Consider the following 18,326-nt stretch of genomic DNA (forward strand, 5'->3'; position numbering starts at 1 on the left):
GAAAGGTCAGACCGTGCAAAAACGGACCATCTCTCAATGGGTTGTACTTTGCATCAAAATCTGTTATTCTGTGGCAAAGAAGGACCCTCCAGTAGGGCTGCGTGCCCACTCCACCAGGGTGATGGCAGCCACTACTGCTTTGGGACGTGGAGTCCCCCTTCATGACATCTGCCAGTCAGCCACGTGGGCTTCGTTGCACCATGTCTGGCGAGACGGCTTCTTTGGCTGTTCAGTTCTCCAGGACTTCCTTGTGTAAACTTAGTTTGCACACCCACCTCTGGGGTTGGTATTGCTCGGGTATCTATTCTAAGGTGAGGAATCCATAACTGTCTCTTTCAGATGAACAAGTTACTTATTTTAGGTAACGATGTATCTGTAAGACATATATTAGTTGTTGATTTCTCACCACCCCACCCATCCTCCATGTTCTGAGAACTGACTTCTAGGGTAAGGGACTTGCTTTAAGGGCCCTAATTCTTTTTGCACCAGTGGTCCGTGTCTTGCATGGCTCTGCGCTTCTGGCACGGAATGTCGTCTAAAGAATGACATCAACGTGCAGGGGCGGCATCTAAGTAGATACCGCAACGTCATTCTGGCGATCACAATGCCAACGACCAAGGCAGAGTCGACCGACGCCACCTACTGACGCGCAGGGGTACTGCTGAAGAAAAAATTCTCCAGATCCAGCCTGACGCCTGGGGGTAATTCTAAGGTGAAGAATCCATAACTAATATGTCTCTTACAGATGTATCATTACCGAAGGTAAGTAACTTGTTCGTCATTTCTGAACGGCATCAGTAAGGATGCACATGTAGAGGTATTGCTCAAAGTTTCCGGGTCTAGTCTGACGCCTGGAGAAATATTCAAAAGGTATGGAGTCTGCTGTCACAGAGCCTCTGCCAGAAAGAGTGGTACCGAAGAGGAGTAAGTTGTTTGCCTGGCACAACTTGCCCTACATAACAAAGCACTTTATTTCTGTTCCAAGGTCTCATCTCAGAATATGGAGAATTGCACCAGTCAACCAGTATTTGGGGAAGTAAAGGTACTTTAGTTTAAAAAAAAAAAAAAAAAAAAAAAGGAACAGTTTGACACGTTTTCAACTCTGAGCTGCTCAACTTAGGAACGCACTCAACTAAACGTGAAGGAAACTGGGCATTTTATTTGCAGAGACGAGCTCTGCAAGCTTTTCCTTTTCCATAGAGTAGCGGCCTTGCAGCCTTTCGTTTTTCTTTTGGAGTGTCTGGTTTCAGTGCAAATAGGTCACACCGATTGCGATCACTACGCATAACCTAAAAAGTTGTAAGTCAGTGGCTAATTGTTTATGAAATTCGTGCCATGTCATTTTTGTTTTTAGTGTAAAGGCCCTATTGGTTGTATCCACTTGTAACGTCAAATTCATTATTTTGTCTTTCTCTTTAAGCTTGGCGATTTCGTACATACTTTGGGAGATGCACATGTATATCTTAATCATATTGAACCATTAAAAGTGCAGGTAAGTGTTTACCGTAGCCTGATGTATCAGTTACTGTCTTACAGTAAATATTTACTTTAAAAAAGGAAACAATTTCTCACTTTGAAGCATTTACACCTGTTGGTATTTGTTGAGCACTAGGTGAGATTAGGATAAAGTGATTCTATTTCTATACCTTCTATGCACTCACTCATGCTTGTCTAGATCTCTGATCTATGGTGCATGCTTACTAGAAAAGGAGCAAGCTGTATACCCGGAGATGTAATTGCCTAGAATCTTGAATTGGCATGTCGGTGCACAAGCATCAAGGTTTTGGACTTGCCTATGTCTTGAATACAGATTTCCTGTATTATGAGAAGCTCAGTGCTTTAAATGGGCCGGTACTGCCGGGCCGGCACTTTTTTGTTTTGAGAGAGGGAGTACCGGCACTTTTCAAGAGCGATGTAATACTTTTAATTGGATAGTACCAGCACTTCTCAGAAACAAGCAGGTACTCTGCTACAGAGTACCTGCACTTCTAATTTTCCATTTCAAGTACTGGAGAAGCTTATGTGTAAAGTGCTCAAAACTCATGGATAGAATCACACAACTAACACCATTATTAGTGGGAACATATTTTAATGTGATTTATGGTTTGTTGAAGGCTGCCTGGTGGGCAAAGAGATTAAGGTCTCTCGCTCTTACCATCACTTGTGGAAGGTGGAAATTAGAAGCGTATGAGACTAAACCAGTAGGTGGATGAGTATGTTGATTTTATATGTAGTTTGTCGTCATTATGTAATGTGCTACTGTATGAGTGGAAACTTCACATGTTGCAGAGTGTATGGTGAGAATGGAAGTTAAGGTTGATTGAGGACAGAAGGGGTAGAGTTAACATTAAGGTTTTATCATAACTTATGAATTTAATGTTCTATTAGGGTGTGTGCTGTTGACACTATCGGATCCCTTCCAATCATTAGTCAGATTTAGCGTTGGCGTTGTCCAGGAATTCGATTATGTTCTCTTTATTTTACATGCCCAGGTTTTATAATCTTGAAACCAAAGAGTTTTATAGGCTTAGTAGTTCGGACTCCAGTACTTCCTTCACCCCGTTTGATTGAGTGAAAGAGTCGCGCAAAAGTGAACAGCTCTCCCAGTGTCCCGCGAACAAGGATACAGGCCACTAGGGTATTCGTTGTGGTGCAAAATGGTGCAGTCTAGAGGGGATAGAGGCATCTTGACATCACCCCTAGGCAGTGCTCCGTTTGCAAAGCGGGTGGCTGGGTAGCTGGCCTTAATACTACAGCTTTGTTGGAGACCGGTGATTGGGGAGACTTAAAATATTTTTACGCCTCTCTGCCTTGTCAGAGGGGCATAGGAGGTGTCTGCTGCCCCCACTCACTCTGGCCAGAGTTGGGGTAGAGGTTATTTTTTGTCCGCCTTTTCCTAAATCGGGTGTGTTTGTGTGGTGGGATTGGATTGTAAGCTTACAACCCTTGCCTAAAGCAGAGGTGGTATTATTTGTTAACCACCCACCTTGGATAAAGGCAGCAGTGTCTGTTCCTCCGCCACAGAAGTGGCCTTACACCTCATTCTTTCCCAAGCTCTAGGGTATATTTATTTCACCCTACCCTTCTTCCCAAGGTCGGTGGAGGTGTTTTTGTCCCTACAACTTCTCACCTTGGCCAATGGGTAGAATATTTATTTGCCCACCACCTGGTTAAAGTTAGGGATGTTTGTTTGCTCAATTGTTTTCCCACTGAACAGAGGGGAGTTTTATTTCCCCCATCCCCCAATTGGACAAGCATGAGGATATATTTGTTTCCCAGCTTTACCCAGCTGCAAAAACTGTTGTTTACAAAGAAAAAAGCAGGAAAAACATTCAGGACAGCTATTCTGCTTTTGTGCATGCAGTATTTTTAAGGACACGGAGAAGTAGAACAGTTGTAGCTGTTTGTATTTGCAGATAGTGTGCAGGAGCAGTTTAGATTTACCCTGTACTTTTGGGGTCTGCAAATGGGTTCAGGGCGGCTACATGAGCATTTGCGAACAAGTTACAAGGACAGCACAGAACTGCCCCTCTCCTCATTTCTCACAGTATTTTGTGGGCCATAGAAAAGCAGGGCAGAGGCAGGTGTGTTTTTCTGGTCCTCTTAGCTTCCAAAAATGATGTGGCGACTGTGGAGCAGGGCTCTTATCAGCTGCACATGTGCTGTCTTTTGAAATACTAGGGTAGCACTGAGCTTTAATCATTGTAAATCCTCCAACCCTCTTCCACACCCAGCCGCTTGCCACTGGGCAAGCTGAGGGGAGGTTACTGGGAGAATTCTTCGGACTTTTCTGATGCAGGAGGCTCGGAGATCACTTTATTTACCCCCTGCTTTTGGCAGGGCATGTTCTGAGATCACTTCTACATCTGGCAATATGAGTGGTGTTATTTGGACATTATTTATGCCCACCATTGGCCAAGTCAATGGTTGTCCTCACCTCCCCACAAAACCCGATCGCTCATGCATCATCGACTCTTAATCTGAGCTGATATACAATTGAGAGGGTTGCTGAATGAGGTATTTATGGTTGGATCATAAATAATCAACACTCCCATTTTTGCTTGTATCGTCAAAATAAAAAGGAGACTTACAATTCGCCTAGTCAAGGACTGGTATGGAATCATGGAAACATTCCCGTGGTGCCATCTTCGAAACTTTCATTCAGCAATTATTTGCTGAGAAACTTTCCTTTAGGAAAACAAATGTAGTTTGAAAAAAGTAACCTGTTTTGGGAGCTCTATGCAACCTTTGATCAATTTGAGCGATCTTCCCCAAATATTAAACATTAAAATTCCACACTGAAAATAGTTTCCATCTGGTCTGGTGCAAGTTGCTTATGGAAAACAAAGTTATTGAGGTTTCAAAATGTGGTTCCCTATAGAGAGGTGTGAACCATAACTGGAGTTGGTGATGCACCTCTGTTATATGCACGCCGTATAGTATTTCAGGCTTCCTTTTCAATGATATGCTGCTATATGGGAACTAATTGCAAAATGGTTGTTGCGTCAGTTGCCCCTTACTCGGGGGAATGGTCTGTGCCATGGACATAAGGACACCTGTGCCTTTCATTGTATTCGTTCTCAAGGTCTCGTTTTTTTGTACTGTATATAAAAACGAGGACAAAACGTCTTACCCAGACCGGAACACTGGTTACCTAGATCACATATAACAATGGTGCATTGGGTTCTAATTCAGTCCAACATCTAGCCAGTGTGAGAAGTTGGCCTGATGTATGATGTCACTAGTTCTAGTGTACACCTTATATCAGTCCAAACAACCCTTGTGGTGATTGGTTGTAAAGTCAACCTTATAGACCAGCTATCCTAGTGGTAGCATGGACAAGAGCAGTCTTAGGCTAAACTCTGAATGGCATGTGAAGCCAGCTGTTATACCATTTGTAACCCCTTGAATACCAAATGAAAGGACACCACAACAGATATATATATATATATATAAAATAAAGTGTATTTATTCTAGTCAAACCCTCAGCACTCTTTATGAGATTCGAGGTAAGTACAACAGTCTTATTTAAGCATACATTAAGTCACACAGGTAAGTAATACAGTTAGGCCCTAGGGGCCACGCAAACCATATACTAAGTAAGTGGTATAAGGACCACTGTCACGGAAATAGGATAGGCCTAGGGAATCGCTGGGGCTACACTATACTACCAAAGGTTAGGAAGTGGGAGGCCCACGGGATTCAAGTGCAGAGTGGAAACACTCACGCGTAATGCGTATAATCGATAGAAATAGTACAGTTTAGAAATAGTAAGATTTAGGACACTTCTGGAGTAGCTAGGAAGTCGAGACTGGAAAACTAGACACTAGGATGGTCAATACCCTGATGAGCACCGGAGTACCCAAGTTACCTAGCCCACGGGCTGCGGGTGCATAGGTGTGAAGTTACGTCGGGTTTCGTCGTCGACTCCTATGGATGCCTGAAGGAAAGATACTGACAGGCAGTCAGTGAAGAGTGTCCGGTGGATCCCAAGCCTGGGATCAAGAAGGAAGGATTCCTGCAAGCAGAAGGGACAGAGTCTGGGTCACTAGCCAGTGACCACGTGGAACCAGGAAGGAACCAGGTGAGGTCGTGAAGATGCAGGTGAAGAGGTGAAGCTTGTCGCAGCAGCCACGGGTACCAGGAGATGTCGAGGACGACCAGGACCAGGAGGCGAGCTGTCCTACGAAGGCTCTTGCTGGCGTCGAAGTCTAACTAGGACTCACCAAGCCTTGGCAAGCGGAACCCACGCAGGATGGAGGACTTGCTTCTGGTGCAGACCAGGAAGGTCTAGGGTGCTTCTCTTTTTCAGAAGAGCAGGAGCCAGTCTGGAGGAGCCAAACCAGCAGTCGAAAGTTACAGGTGTGTCGTCGCAAAGGTTACTAGCCAACGGGCCAGTGACCGGACAGACGCGGCAAGCAGGAAAATGCAGAAGGACCCCACGCAGGACTCGTGGAGTGTGGGGGGGGGGCTGATCTTCGGTGCAGATGATGCTTGGGGTTGGGGCTTCTCAATCCCCGCTGCACAACTTCGAGGGTGCCTCAGAAGCTGCGCTGGAAGATACTCGCCACTTTTCCCAGGTAGCCGGTCCCACGTCTTTCGTCGCCTCCACGGATCTCAGCTCGGCTGTGGATGTGGATCAGGGTCGGAGAAGTCTGGAAGTCAAGGCTCTGCAGTCGGTCCCTCGTAGAACTTCAGCAAAGCAAAGGGTAGTCACTTGATGGTGCCTGTTTGCACAGGGTAGCCACTCCTTGGCCACAAGGGAGATTCTTCAGTCTTCTTCTTTCGTCGAATGTCGAAGGTCCAGAGTTTCTGTTCAAGTTGCAGGTTCAGGATAATCTAATTTCCTGGGGCCCAGCTACCACTCTTATACTAATCTGGGGGGCTGGGTTGCCTGCTAGGTCACGCCTTATGGGTGGGACCTGGGAGGGGGGTGGTTACACCCCCTTCCCTTTGTCCAGTTTCGTGCCAGGACTGGGGCTGGAGTGCCCCAGCATCGGTTTGAACTGGACTATGCATGGGATACCTTGTGTGCCCCAGGCATGTCTCATTCCTTTCAGCCCTCCCTGCCTCAATACACTAAAGTCTGTCTGGGGGAAGCAAGCCAAGCAGGAAACGTATTGTCCAGGCCGCCCTGGCTGGGAGGGCTCCCAGCTGCAGGAGGTCAGACTCGTGTCTGTGGCAGCAGCATCCATTTTGTGATGCTGAGGCTTTGGTCAGAGTTAAACAGCAAAGTAGGATTTTAACATGTCTCGCCCTCTAGAAGGGGGGAATAATATCCTCATCACCAGAAATGGTATGGGGGTATTATTCCAAAGTGTTAGACACCTTACACGACATGTTTTGATAAAGCCAAACCATAGTTACCATAACCGTTTAAGATTATAAGGCACTTTAAGAGTATATGGTAGGCTATATCATAGAACAGCTATAAGGACATGGTTCCGAAAGCTGTACACAGGCTCAGCTCATGCTAGAGCACCATCTCACATGTTACCAAGCACTCTGCCTCCAGGATTGTTAAGGCCTGCCATAGGAGTGGCTGATAGGTACACATGTGTCTATTTTAAGGGTAGATATAGGTATACTATATCTAAGCAAGGGGTGATTACACAACCTTGCCCCAGCTTGAGTGATCAGCCAGTTGTGTCTGATTGGAAGGCCAGACCAGGGGTGGCATAATACATGCTGGAGGCCTAGGGTACACCTATGCCCTGGGTACCTAGGGTACACTGTACAGGGTCCAATAAGGTGATCCTTACCAATTGGGTATGTACCTAAGGTACATGGAGTCCATTTTAAAGAGAGAGCAGACCGCCTGAGACCCTGAATGGCAGGATCTCAGGCCAACTAAGTCGAAAAACCAGCTAGACACTAGGCAAAAAAGTTGGGGGTAACCATAGTCAGATATCCACCTTCCTACAGCCAGCCCTGGTATCCAAAACAGTGGGTTGAGGTAGGGATCTACTTAGTTTAACGCAAGGCCATGGTACGATTGCTCTCCAGTGTATTATTCAAATGTCCTCATACAATCCCTGCCATTTACTTAAAGGAGACGAAGCAAGGTGTGGAAAAGTGCTCTGTGTATTTGCATGTATACAACAGTAACATGGAATATCACAGGACACAATTGGGCGAGGTCTGCAGAATCTTGTATTGCAGATCCTTCAAAATGATGAACACCAAGTTTGAGAGACTCGTGTAGAAGCCTTTGCTGAGAGGACAACTAGATCTCTCTTAATTTACCAATAATAAGTCTTTTTCTGCCAGGGGCAGAGCTAAGTGAAGGTTGTGGGTGTAGTTTTACTGCAACAACATTTGCAATGATCTGTTGTGACACCTGTAAGAATACACTAGAGGTATGCATGATTTGCCAGCTGTGGACAAACTGCCATCTAGCTGAGAAAGATCATAAAAAGCAAGAGCTCAATGTTCTAGTTTCTCGCCTGCAAGTTAAGAGTTGCGAAGTTGGATTAAGAATCTGAACTTTTGTCCTGCAAAAGGATGGCCTACTCAAGAGGACGGCACCAAGTAATGGGCTTGCTGAGATGAGGAGACCAAGGCTGTCTGACTTCATTAGTTGCCATCTGTCTAGCTCCAGCTTTGTGAAATCTGAGGTGTTTTTAAATTTTTTTTTTTTAATATATGGCCTACTGAAGTAGAGGAACTAGTGAAAGTGCATAATATAGATTGTAGATCCACTGGAGACCCGACACGTCCCTTAGTGGATCCAGTAGAGGATATTGACTGAAACCGTGCAAAGGGCACTACTTGTTAGAGCTAATTGCAGACACCCCTCCCTAGTGATGCTCATCTGTCATTTACTTGCTCTAGCTCATCTTCGCACAAACTCCCACTCATGATTTGCACAAAAGGAACCCACTGAGACTGTTATCAAGCTCTCACTCCACACGAAATGAGCTCCCTGCCCAGTTACCACCGAGCCAACAGGAAGCAATTGAAGGCCCACCTCTTTGCCTAACTAACACATTTCTTCCTTACGATTCCTGTCAGTGCTGGGAAGCCCAGTCCTGGGTAGCTACACGCTTTATAAGACTAGGTAACATAACATAATTAAAACTGGAGTGAAATACGCTTTCATTTATCGGACGCTAACGGGAGAGCACTTAAACATTGCTTCTCTGTATAGAGTGCACCCGTCACTCATTCTTCACTCCACCTATCCCAAGGCCATAGTTTTCTCCTCGGACCCTGTTGGTATTTTCTCTGTGCCCTCAGTGATTGGATGGGAAGACCTGTGGCATAGATTGCTGCAATCTTGCCTGCTGGAGTCCTAAGTGCCAGGCTGATTGCATCAACGCACTGCCTTACAAGTATCAACTTTGAGCAGTTTAGCCAGTGTCCAGAACGCTAGACATATCTTGCATACCTTCTCCATCAAGAGGAGCAAATTGCACAGAAACTTGCTAATCTTGTTGTTTAGCTGCCTACAGCCTCAAAATTAAAAAGTATTCAGTAGAGGTTCTTCCTCTTGGTTCGCCCTCCCCTTTCCAAAGGGCTGGACCAGGGGGCTTTAGTAAAGCTGGACCATGGGCCTTAGTAAAGGCCATCCCCCCCCCCCCCCCAGAGAGTAGAACCCGGACTAGGCAGGGTTAATGAGAAGGATACAGAAAGGCAGGGAAGTTACAGGGCAGTGGAGTGAGACACTGGGTCAGGATTTTTACCTCTGGGTTGGAGGGTATTTAATGCAGGCGCCTGGCATGGGACCTTCTTTTTTCTTGGGATTAGCCACAGAGAACGATGCAAAACCAGGCAGGGGTGGCCTTGGAGGCGAATTGCCAGGTCAGAGAAAATGTTATGCAACTTTGGGCCCGCTTTGCAGTAACAGCTAAAGCCAGCAGTTGGGAGGGGTGGGAACTAGCCATAGCCCACCCCTAACCCGTTCCATTGCAAACCATGTGGGTCATCCGGCACTGTTGCGTATCCAGGGTGCCGTAAGGAGCTGGCAACAATAGAGAGAATGCAACATTCCAGTTTCAATGCTCGAAGGTAGAATGGTTTGAAAAGACATGGTTGCAGTGGAGGGAATGTGTCATTCAAGCATGCTGAACCTGGGCACGAAATGCAGATGTTTTGATTATCCATTTGGGTAGAAATAACCTCCCAGCTATGGGTAGGGCCGATTTGTTTCAAGAATACCTCATTGACTACACTAGGATCATGGATACCACAGATGTGGTATGGTCAGAGAACATTCCCAGGAGGTTCTGGATAGGTGCTCAATACCTAGGGATCATAAGAGTTTTCAAGAAGGAGACCATACCTAATACATTTGCAACAACCATATTATACCGTCCGAATGGTGTGAATCTGTCGGTTATTAGAATGGATGAATTTCTACAGAACATATTTTATTTATTTGCCCTAGAGACATTGGGATGCACACTGTACGATATTTACTAATTTTCCATGCAAAGGTGCTATATTACATGAAAGGGAGACCACAGAAATACACCATATTTTACTAAGTTCGAGGCATGTGGGCTGCTGAATTCATATCTGTGCATAGATCGCCGCCTAGTGTTGGGTCCGGATGTTTGCACGTTGTTGTCCTGGAAGAGTCTTCGAAGTATCACGAGATAGGTGACTCCTCCCCTGGACCACAGTGCGCATGGGCATCCTCTCCATCCTTAGATTGTTTTTTTCCGCCATTGGGTTCGGATGTGCTTATCTTAGCTCAAGTTAGGAAAATTCAGTTTAAGGCCAAAAGGCCTTTAGTTTTCGTCGGTACTGTTTCCGTTCGGTATCGACTGCTTTCTTGATTAGTTTCGAAACTTCTTCCAGCCTTTCGGATCCCTTTAATCCGAACATCGAACTTACATCGATGATGGAATAGAGGACCCCATTCAAACGGTGTCCTTTATGCCACGCCAAATACCCACACATCGACGTCCACCCGGTATGCAACAAATGTCTCTCACCGGATCACGACTAATCGAAATGTATGGCCTGTGCCCGATTCCGATCGAAGAAGACTCTCCGGAATCGACGGGCAGCGAGATTAGAAGCGCAGCAATCAGCACCTGCCCCGGCCAACATCTTCAGCACCGAGGACTAGGACGTAGAGAGCGTGGAAGAAGTAAACTCCAGCCCCGCTTCCGAACAAGATTCCCGATCGGAAGACGACTAAGGGCTCTTTCACAGTCGTCGACGAGGTAGGAGACTACGATGAGGCCTTTGGGGCCGAAGAAGATAGGTCTAGCGAAGAGCCAGGCCCACCCGTCGATACGGAGGCCGTCAAAGTGTGTCATTCTACGGCTCAGGTCGAGGGATCGCCTCCGGGCCTTACCCGAGATCAATCCCAAAGTTCTTCGGCCCCGCCTTCGGGCCCGGCCTCGAACATCCCGCACGAGCCATTATTACCAAAGACGACTGGATTCCCTTCAACGAAACCAATCGTCCCACCAGTTCCACCGAAACCAAAAGTGAAACTGGCCGTGATCGGCTCGAAGCCCTCGAAGACCTCCGCTCCTACGACGCCAGCAAAGGCCGTCGGCTCCGAACGCACTAAGAGGGATTTCGGCGCCGAACTCACTGCAGCGGATATCTGTACCGACCCGAAAAAGAAGGCCCTCGGTCCCACAAAAGCGCCTCGGCCCCTGGCACCTAAGCAGTCGGCCCCGACCACCAAAGTCAAAATGGCCGCTCCATCTGAGTCCACATCGAAGACGGCGGCACACGCCAAGTCATCGACTCCAACGACTGTTGATACCTGTCTTCAGATCGATGACCCTGTGGCTCCGAAGCAGTCGACGCCTACCTCCACGGTACCGACCGGCACCAAAGAACCTTCAGCGTTCTCAGTGCGACAAGTCGCGGCGTCGTTGCAACGCATCAGGGAACGGGCAGCCCTCCGATCCACGTCGGGCCCCGACACGAACAAGGCTCCAAAAGCACCCTCGGCGCCAACCAACATCACTTTTGGTTTGCCGCCACCCACGGCGCCGAAGATGTTCGAGATCCGAACACGAGTCCGCCAGACACAGTCCCCATCTACCGGACACACACATTCTGAGCCTTCACAGCCACAATTCATCGACGCCGACACTGGTAGACTGATGCTCCGAAAACGGAAGATCACGCCAGACAAGGGCTTGGACTCCTACAGAATACCTCTAAAGCACAAATTGCCAGCGGAGTCTGAACCGGTTCTGTATGAACGCTTGCAACCCTCCTATCAGGATCCCCAGTCCTTTTCTCCTACGCCTTCCGAAACGGACGCAGTGGAGGACTACATGGGTGATGATACCACCTACCCTGATGAGCAGCAGGACCCAGATCAGGCATGGGATGACCCTACAGACCAGGGTGCCGCGCCAGATACCCAGGACACGCAGCTTTACAGCGCCAAAACATCTCCCACAGAGGACACTGCTGCCTTCAATGCCCTCATAGAACGTGCTGCTGCCAATCATGGAGTACAACTCCACTCTGACACTGTTGAGGAAGACTTCTTAGTGGACACTTTCGCCTCCTCAGAGAGAACTGTCAAAACTTTGCCCATGCTGAAAGGAGTTCTCAAACCTGCAAAGGACATTTTCAAAGCAACAACCAGGGCACGGGTGCTCAACCCCAGGATTGAAAAAAAGTACAAGCCTGCGCCCGGAGATCCTATGTACATTAGAGGGCAGTTACCTCTGGACTCCATGGTGGTTGCTAACGCTCGCAAACGAGCCCATTCGCAAACGACTGGTGATGCTCCTCCCCCAGACAAGGAGTCCAAGGTGCTGGAGACCTCAGGCAAAAGAATTGCAGCTCAAGCAGCGAACATCTGGCGCATTGCCAATACACAGGCCCTCCTGGCCCGCTATGATCGTTCACACTACGACACGCTAGAATCGCTACTCCAGCATCTGCCAGATGAATACAAAGAGGCAGCGGAGCTCCTCATCAGAGAGGGACAACTCCTTACCAACGCATCCATTAAGTGCGCACTGGATGCCGCCGACACAGCAGCAAGGGCAATTAACACCAGCGTCATGTTACGACGACACGCTTGGTTAAGAATCTCAGGACTCAAAACAACATCCTGAATCAGCCAGTCAACCCCGACTACTTATTCGGCCCCGAAGTTGACACTACCTTAGAAAAAATAAAAAAAGACACTGACACTGCGAAGTCAATGGGGGCTCTGCAGACGCAGCAATTTTGTAGTGGCTCCTTTCGTCGCCCCGGGAATAGAGGAGCAGCTAGAGGCCAGGGGTCACAGCAGCAATACACTAAAGGGGGCACACAGAGTACCTACGATAAAACCAACAGAGGTGGATATCGTGGCTCCAGCACCAAGGGCAGGGGACGTGGTTACGGCAACACCAGGTCCTCCCCCAAAAACAAACAGTGACGCCCTCTCCCTTCCCCCCGACCACATAACACCTGTCGGGGGGAGACTCCAGCGGTTCCTGTCCACGTGGAAATCCATCACCACAGACAGGTGGGTCAGGGACATCATCCAACACGGTTACTGTCTCAAATTAACCTCCACTCCTCCCAACATACCCCCAAAGCACCGCCCTATGTCCGTAGAGCACTTAGCATTATTGCAGCAGGAAGTGCTAAGTATGCTGCCAAAAGGGGCAATAGAGGTCGTGCCCATCAACCAGCAGGGGACAGGGGTGTACTCTCTGTACTTCTTAATTCCAAAAAAGGACGGGTCACTCAGACCTATACTAGACCTGAGACCCCTCAACCACTACATTCTCTCAGAGCATTTCCATATGCTCACCCTACAGCAGGTTCTCCCGCTGCTCAGCCAGGGAGACTTCCTAGCCACACTAGACCTCAAAGATGCGTACTTCCACATACCCATACACCCATCACACAGGAAATATCGCAGGTTCACTATTCAGCAACATCACTATCAATTCGAAGTTCTCCCCTTCTGTGTGACAACAGCACCCAGGGTTTTCACAAAGTGCCTAGCTACAGTGGCTGCACATCTACGGAGACAACACATTCACGACTACCCTTACCTGGACGACTGGCTTGTTCAGGCAAAGTCAGCCCAGCAATGTGCCAGCCACATGTCCCTCACCATTCACCTTCTTCACAGTCTGGGATTCTCACTAAATTACCCAAAATCACATCTCCAACCCGCACATGTACGACAGTACCTGGGCGCAACCATAAACACTCTGGCAGCCACGGCTCAGCCAAATTTAGTGAGGATCAACGGCATGCAACTGCTGATCTCAAAGTTCAAACCTCAACACTCCCTTCCTGCGCGAGTGTTCATGCAGTTAATAGGCATGATGGCCTCCTGCATTTTCATAGTCCCGCACGCGAGACTACATATGCGCCCGCTTCAGGAGTGCTTGGCACGTCAATGGAATCAGGCTCACGGGCAGTTAAAAGACCTAGTGTTGGTGAGCGGTCGGGCATACAACTCTCTGCATTGGTGGAATCCACAAAACCTTTGCAAGGACCGACCGTTCCAAGAGCCTGTTCCACAAATAATACTGACGGCGGACGCCTCTCTCCAGGGATGGGGAGCTCATGTACTCAATTACACAGTGCAGGGACTATGGACGACACAACAAAAGATGCACATCAACCTTCTAGAACTGATGGCAATCTTCCTAGCCATGAAGGCATTCAAAGTACACTTGTGCAACAAAGTCGTGTTGATCCGGACGGACAACATGACTGCCATGTACTACATACAGAAGCAGGGAGGAACACACTCTCCACAGTTGTCTCATCTGGCTCAGAGCATGTGGAAGTGGGCCATTCAAAGGAACATATTCCTCATGGCGGAACACCTCCCCGGCAAGGACAACCAGATGGTGGATCTGCTCAGCAGACACAGCCACCAGATGCACGAGTGGGAGCTACATCCGTCCGTTCTCCAACCGTACTTTCAACAGTGGGGTCATCCAGAGATAGACCTATTCGCCACAAACGAAAACGCAAAATGCCGAAGCTTTGCCGCCAGGTTCCCACATCCACAGTCGCAGGGCAATGCGATATGGATGAACTGGTCCGGCAGATTTGCGTACGCTTTTCCCCCAGCGCCATTGATACCGCTGGTGGCACGCAAACTGCGACAGCACTCACTAACACTCATCCTAGTTGCTCCCACATGGGCGCGCCAGCCATGGTACACCACCTTTCTAGAACTTTCCGTGGTGCCACATCAAAGGCTGCGGATCAAACCTGCACTCTTAACGCAGAACCATGGCGAAATTCAGCACCCAGATCCGCAACAGCTGAACCTGGCAATCTGGCTCCTGAAGTCTTAGAGTTTGGCTACATAAACCTGCCACCTGACTGTATGGAGATCATCAAGGAGGCCAGGAGACCCACTACCAGAGCTTGCTATGCGGCTAAATGGAAGAGGTTCGTCATTTACTGCAACAACAATGACATTAACCCGCTAGACGCATCCATTCAAAACATAATCTGTTACCTCTTACACCTATACCGATGCAATCTGGCCTACACCTCAATACGTATCCATTTAACCGCAATAGCAGCCTATCTCCAAAACAGGCAGCACCTCTCTTTATTCAGAGTGCCTGCCATCAAAGCCTTCTTGGAGGGACTTAAACGAGTAATTCCCCCAAGACACCCACCAGCACCGGTGTGGAACCTCAACTTGGTCCTCACCAGACTGATGGGTCCACCCTTCGAACCTCTCCACTCATGTGAGATTCAATTCCTCACCTGGAAAGTAGCTTTCCTAGTAGCAATCACTTCGTTAAGAAGATTTAGTGAACTCCAGGCACTAACCATTCAAGAGCCATTCATACAGGTTCACGCAAACAGGGTCGTACTACGTACCAACCCCAAATTCATGCCTAAAGTAATTTCGCAGTTCCACATGAATCAAACTATTGAACTGCCTGTTTTCTTTTAAAATCCACAAAATGTCGCTGAGAGAATGCTCCATACACTAGATGTAAAGAGGGCCCTCATGTACTATATAGACAGAACTAAGGACTTTAGGAAAACAAAACAACTTTTCGTTGCCTTTTCTCCACAACACAAGGGCAACGCCATTTCCAAAGCAGGTATAGCCAGATGGATCGTTAAATGTATTCAAATTTGCTATCAAAAAGCTAAACGCACATTAACGATTCCCCCACGAGCCCACTCAACACGAAAGTTAGGGGCGTCCATGGCTTTCCTGGGAAATATTCCTTTACAGGAAATATGTAGAGCAGCCACATGGTCCACTATACATACATTTACCAAACACTACTGCGTAGATGTACACTCAAAACAGCAGGCAGCTGTAGGACAGGCTGTTCTCAAAACTCTTTTTCAGACTGCTGCAGCTGGCACTGGTAGCCGCCGCTTATAGAAGGTACTGCTATTTATTCTATGCACAGATATGAATTCAGCAGCCCACATGCCTCGAACTGAATATGCTACTTACCAGTATGCATCTGTTCTTGGCATGTAGGGCTGCTGACATTCATATCGCCCACCCTCCTCCCCGGCGCCTGTAGCAGCTGCAGCACTCAGAATTACTCTATAGCATGGTCATCACTTACTGTATCTACTCCATCACTGCCACAATGGCGAAAAACAATCTGAGGATGGAGAGGATGCCCATGCGCACTGTGGTCCAGGGGAGGAGTCACCTATCTCGTGATACTTCGAAGACTCTTCCAGGACAACAACGTGCAAACATCCGGACCCAACACTAGGCGGCGATCTATGCACAGATATGAATGTCAGCAGCCCTACATGCCAAGAACAGATGCATACTGGTAAGTAGCATATACAATGTGGCACATTTCTGCTGTATCCTAGCACTGAAGCACTGTTTTCTGCCTAACGCCAACACTAGTGCCGTTGCACCACAGTGCAAGGTTGCCTGCGTTTTATATGCAGGATTGTTTTTGCGCAGTAAGGCATACATACCTGTTGGCCCAGTCTGCAACTAGACATTTTTTTGGGGACATTTTATTTAGTGTGAAAATATTATAAAAATTAATAGAATTTAGCATGATTTTAGAGGACAATTGTATACAAATTTCTCTCTGCCTCACTCATTTCTTAGTTGCTTTAGGTAATCCTTTTGAAGAAGACAAACAATTTATAAAGGCCGTTTTTCAGAATGTAAGATGTGTATTAAGAAAAGTTGCTGTTCCTGCAAGGTTTTGTCTGTTTGGCCAAGCTCCTCTAAAATAGGGGCTACCTTTTTGCGACATACTTGTGTAGGTGTCTGCTACATTGTCAAAATTGTTTTATATTATATTTTCTTAAAAAAGACATTGCTGTTTGTTGTTTTTTCACCCTTCTAGGTTCAGAGGGTTCCACGGCCGTTCCCAAAACTGACCATCCTCCGCCAAGTTGAAAATATTAACGATTTTAAGGCGGAGGATTTCAAAATCGAAGGATATGATCCACATCCAGCTATTAAAATGGAAATGGCTGTTTAGCACTTGCCTATTAAATTTGCTTTTTCTAAAAGAAATAAGCAGAGGACCTACCTGCGCTGTACCATGGGGACTATGTACACTGTGCTAATATTTTAATGGGGAAGTGTTTGAAATTCAAACATGCTCTTAATGTTGCTTTTAAATGTAGCTTTCAATGAAAATTGTTAATGTCTGGTTTTTAGATTGTTAAAATGTTGTGTAGTATATGTACAGATGCATCCTGTGAGAAATATGGAGTACGGTTACAGGAGAGCTTTTGTGACTTAATGGAGTAGTGAAGCTGTGTTGGCGCTGAAGAAAAGTTACAGATGGTCATGGATCTTATCAATACAGCTGGAACCGCAGCCTACATTTTCCTGCTTTGCTAGTAGACATGTCTGTGAGCAGTTGTAATTGTTGCTTCTGAATCACCAGGAAAGACTGCCTTGAATTATGCAGTCCAGGTGAATTTTGTGGAAAGATGCTACCTGGAGGCTTAAACAGTAGTAAATGTGGGGTGACCATTACTGCTCATTGGGATAGGTCAAGGTTCAACATCATCAATTGGACCAGTGAACAAAGGTGCGCGTCCAAATGAATTCCACACAGAATGATAAATGCATTTTTTTGTTATGGTAAAATAAACTATTTTGGCTAGGTTAATGTGTGATATGTTTTGTATCAATATACCCTGCTCATATAATTTAATAATTATGGTTTCCTGAAAAACGAGGTAAGTACAAATTGCAATGTACCGGGTGGAGGTATGTTATAATGTATAAAGAATAGGTAGTACAAATTACTGAATGGAAATATTTTATAGATTCTCATGACTATGAGCCACTAGGATACTGTTATTGCTTACTACTAATGCTGTTCATACACTTCAGCAATACTTCTTGAGCAGTGGATCAGGGATAATAAATGTGCATACCAGTAGAAGAGTGATCTCGACTGAATGACTATTTTTTTGCCCAGGTTTCTAGTTAGCAGTACAGACATATAGTACACTATGCAAAAGGGGGTGGCCCCCAACTTCATTCTGAATTTGTATGGCTTGAACGAGTATTCTTCCTTCCTTTAAGCTATTGGCAGCATTCAAGCAGAACTACTAGTTGTGCTTGATGTACTTGGCAGGACATACGCTTTCACACTGTGCGCATGCAGTATCTTTCGTTTGCTATAAGTTGCTTTTTGAGAGTTCTTTTCAAAATACAAAATGTTTTCCTTTGGTCTAGAAGTAGCTACACGGGCACTTATCAATCTGTTACCTCTGGGGGTGACCTATTCTGCGCTCTAGAGTGTCCACGTTTACTTTCTCTTAAATGACGGTCTCATAAGGACACTGTCCCTTGATTTATTCCTGGGTGAGCAATGGCATAATTTGGTAGACTGCCTGTCCTAGCTTATCTTCATGCCTCAATCACATGTCCAACC

The 18,326-nt window shown here is 46.8% G+C and overlaps 1 protein-coding gene across 1 annotated transcript in view; it reads left to right on the plus strand.

The window, feature by feature from the left end:
- TYMS (thymidylate synthetase) overlaps positions 1 to 17,548 on the plus strand; it is an 81,653-nt gene extending 64,105 nt beyond the window's left edge. The window contains exons 6-7 of the mRNA XM_085605808.1: positions 1,421 to 1,492; positions 16,773 to 17,548. Coding sequence (XP_085461934.1) covers positions 1,421 to 1,492; positions 16,773 to 16,910 — 210 coding nt within the window. The 3' untranslated portion in view covers positions 16,911 to 17,548. The remainder of the gene's footprint in view (positions 1 to 1,420; positions 1,493 to 16,772) is intronic.
- Positions 17,549 to 18,326: the final 778 nt, after the last annotated feature.

Source organism: Triturus cristatus, chromosome 5_1, assembly GCF_964204655.1.
Source record: "Triturus cristatus chromosome 5_1, aTriCri1.1, whole genome shotgun sequence".
Classification (NCBI taxonomy): Eukaryota; Metazoa; Chordata; class Amphibia; order Caudata; family Salamandridae; genus Triturus; species Triturus cristatus.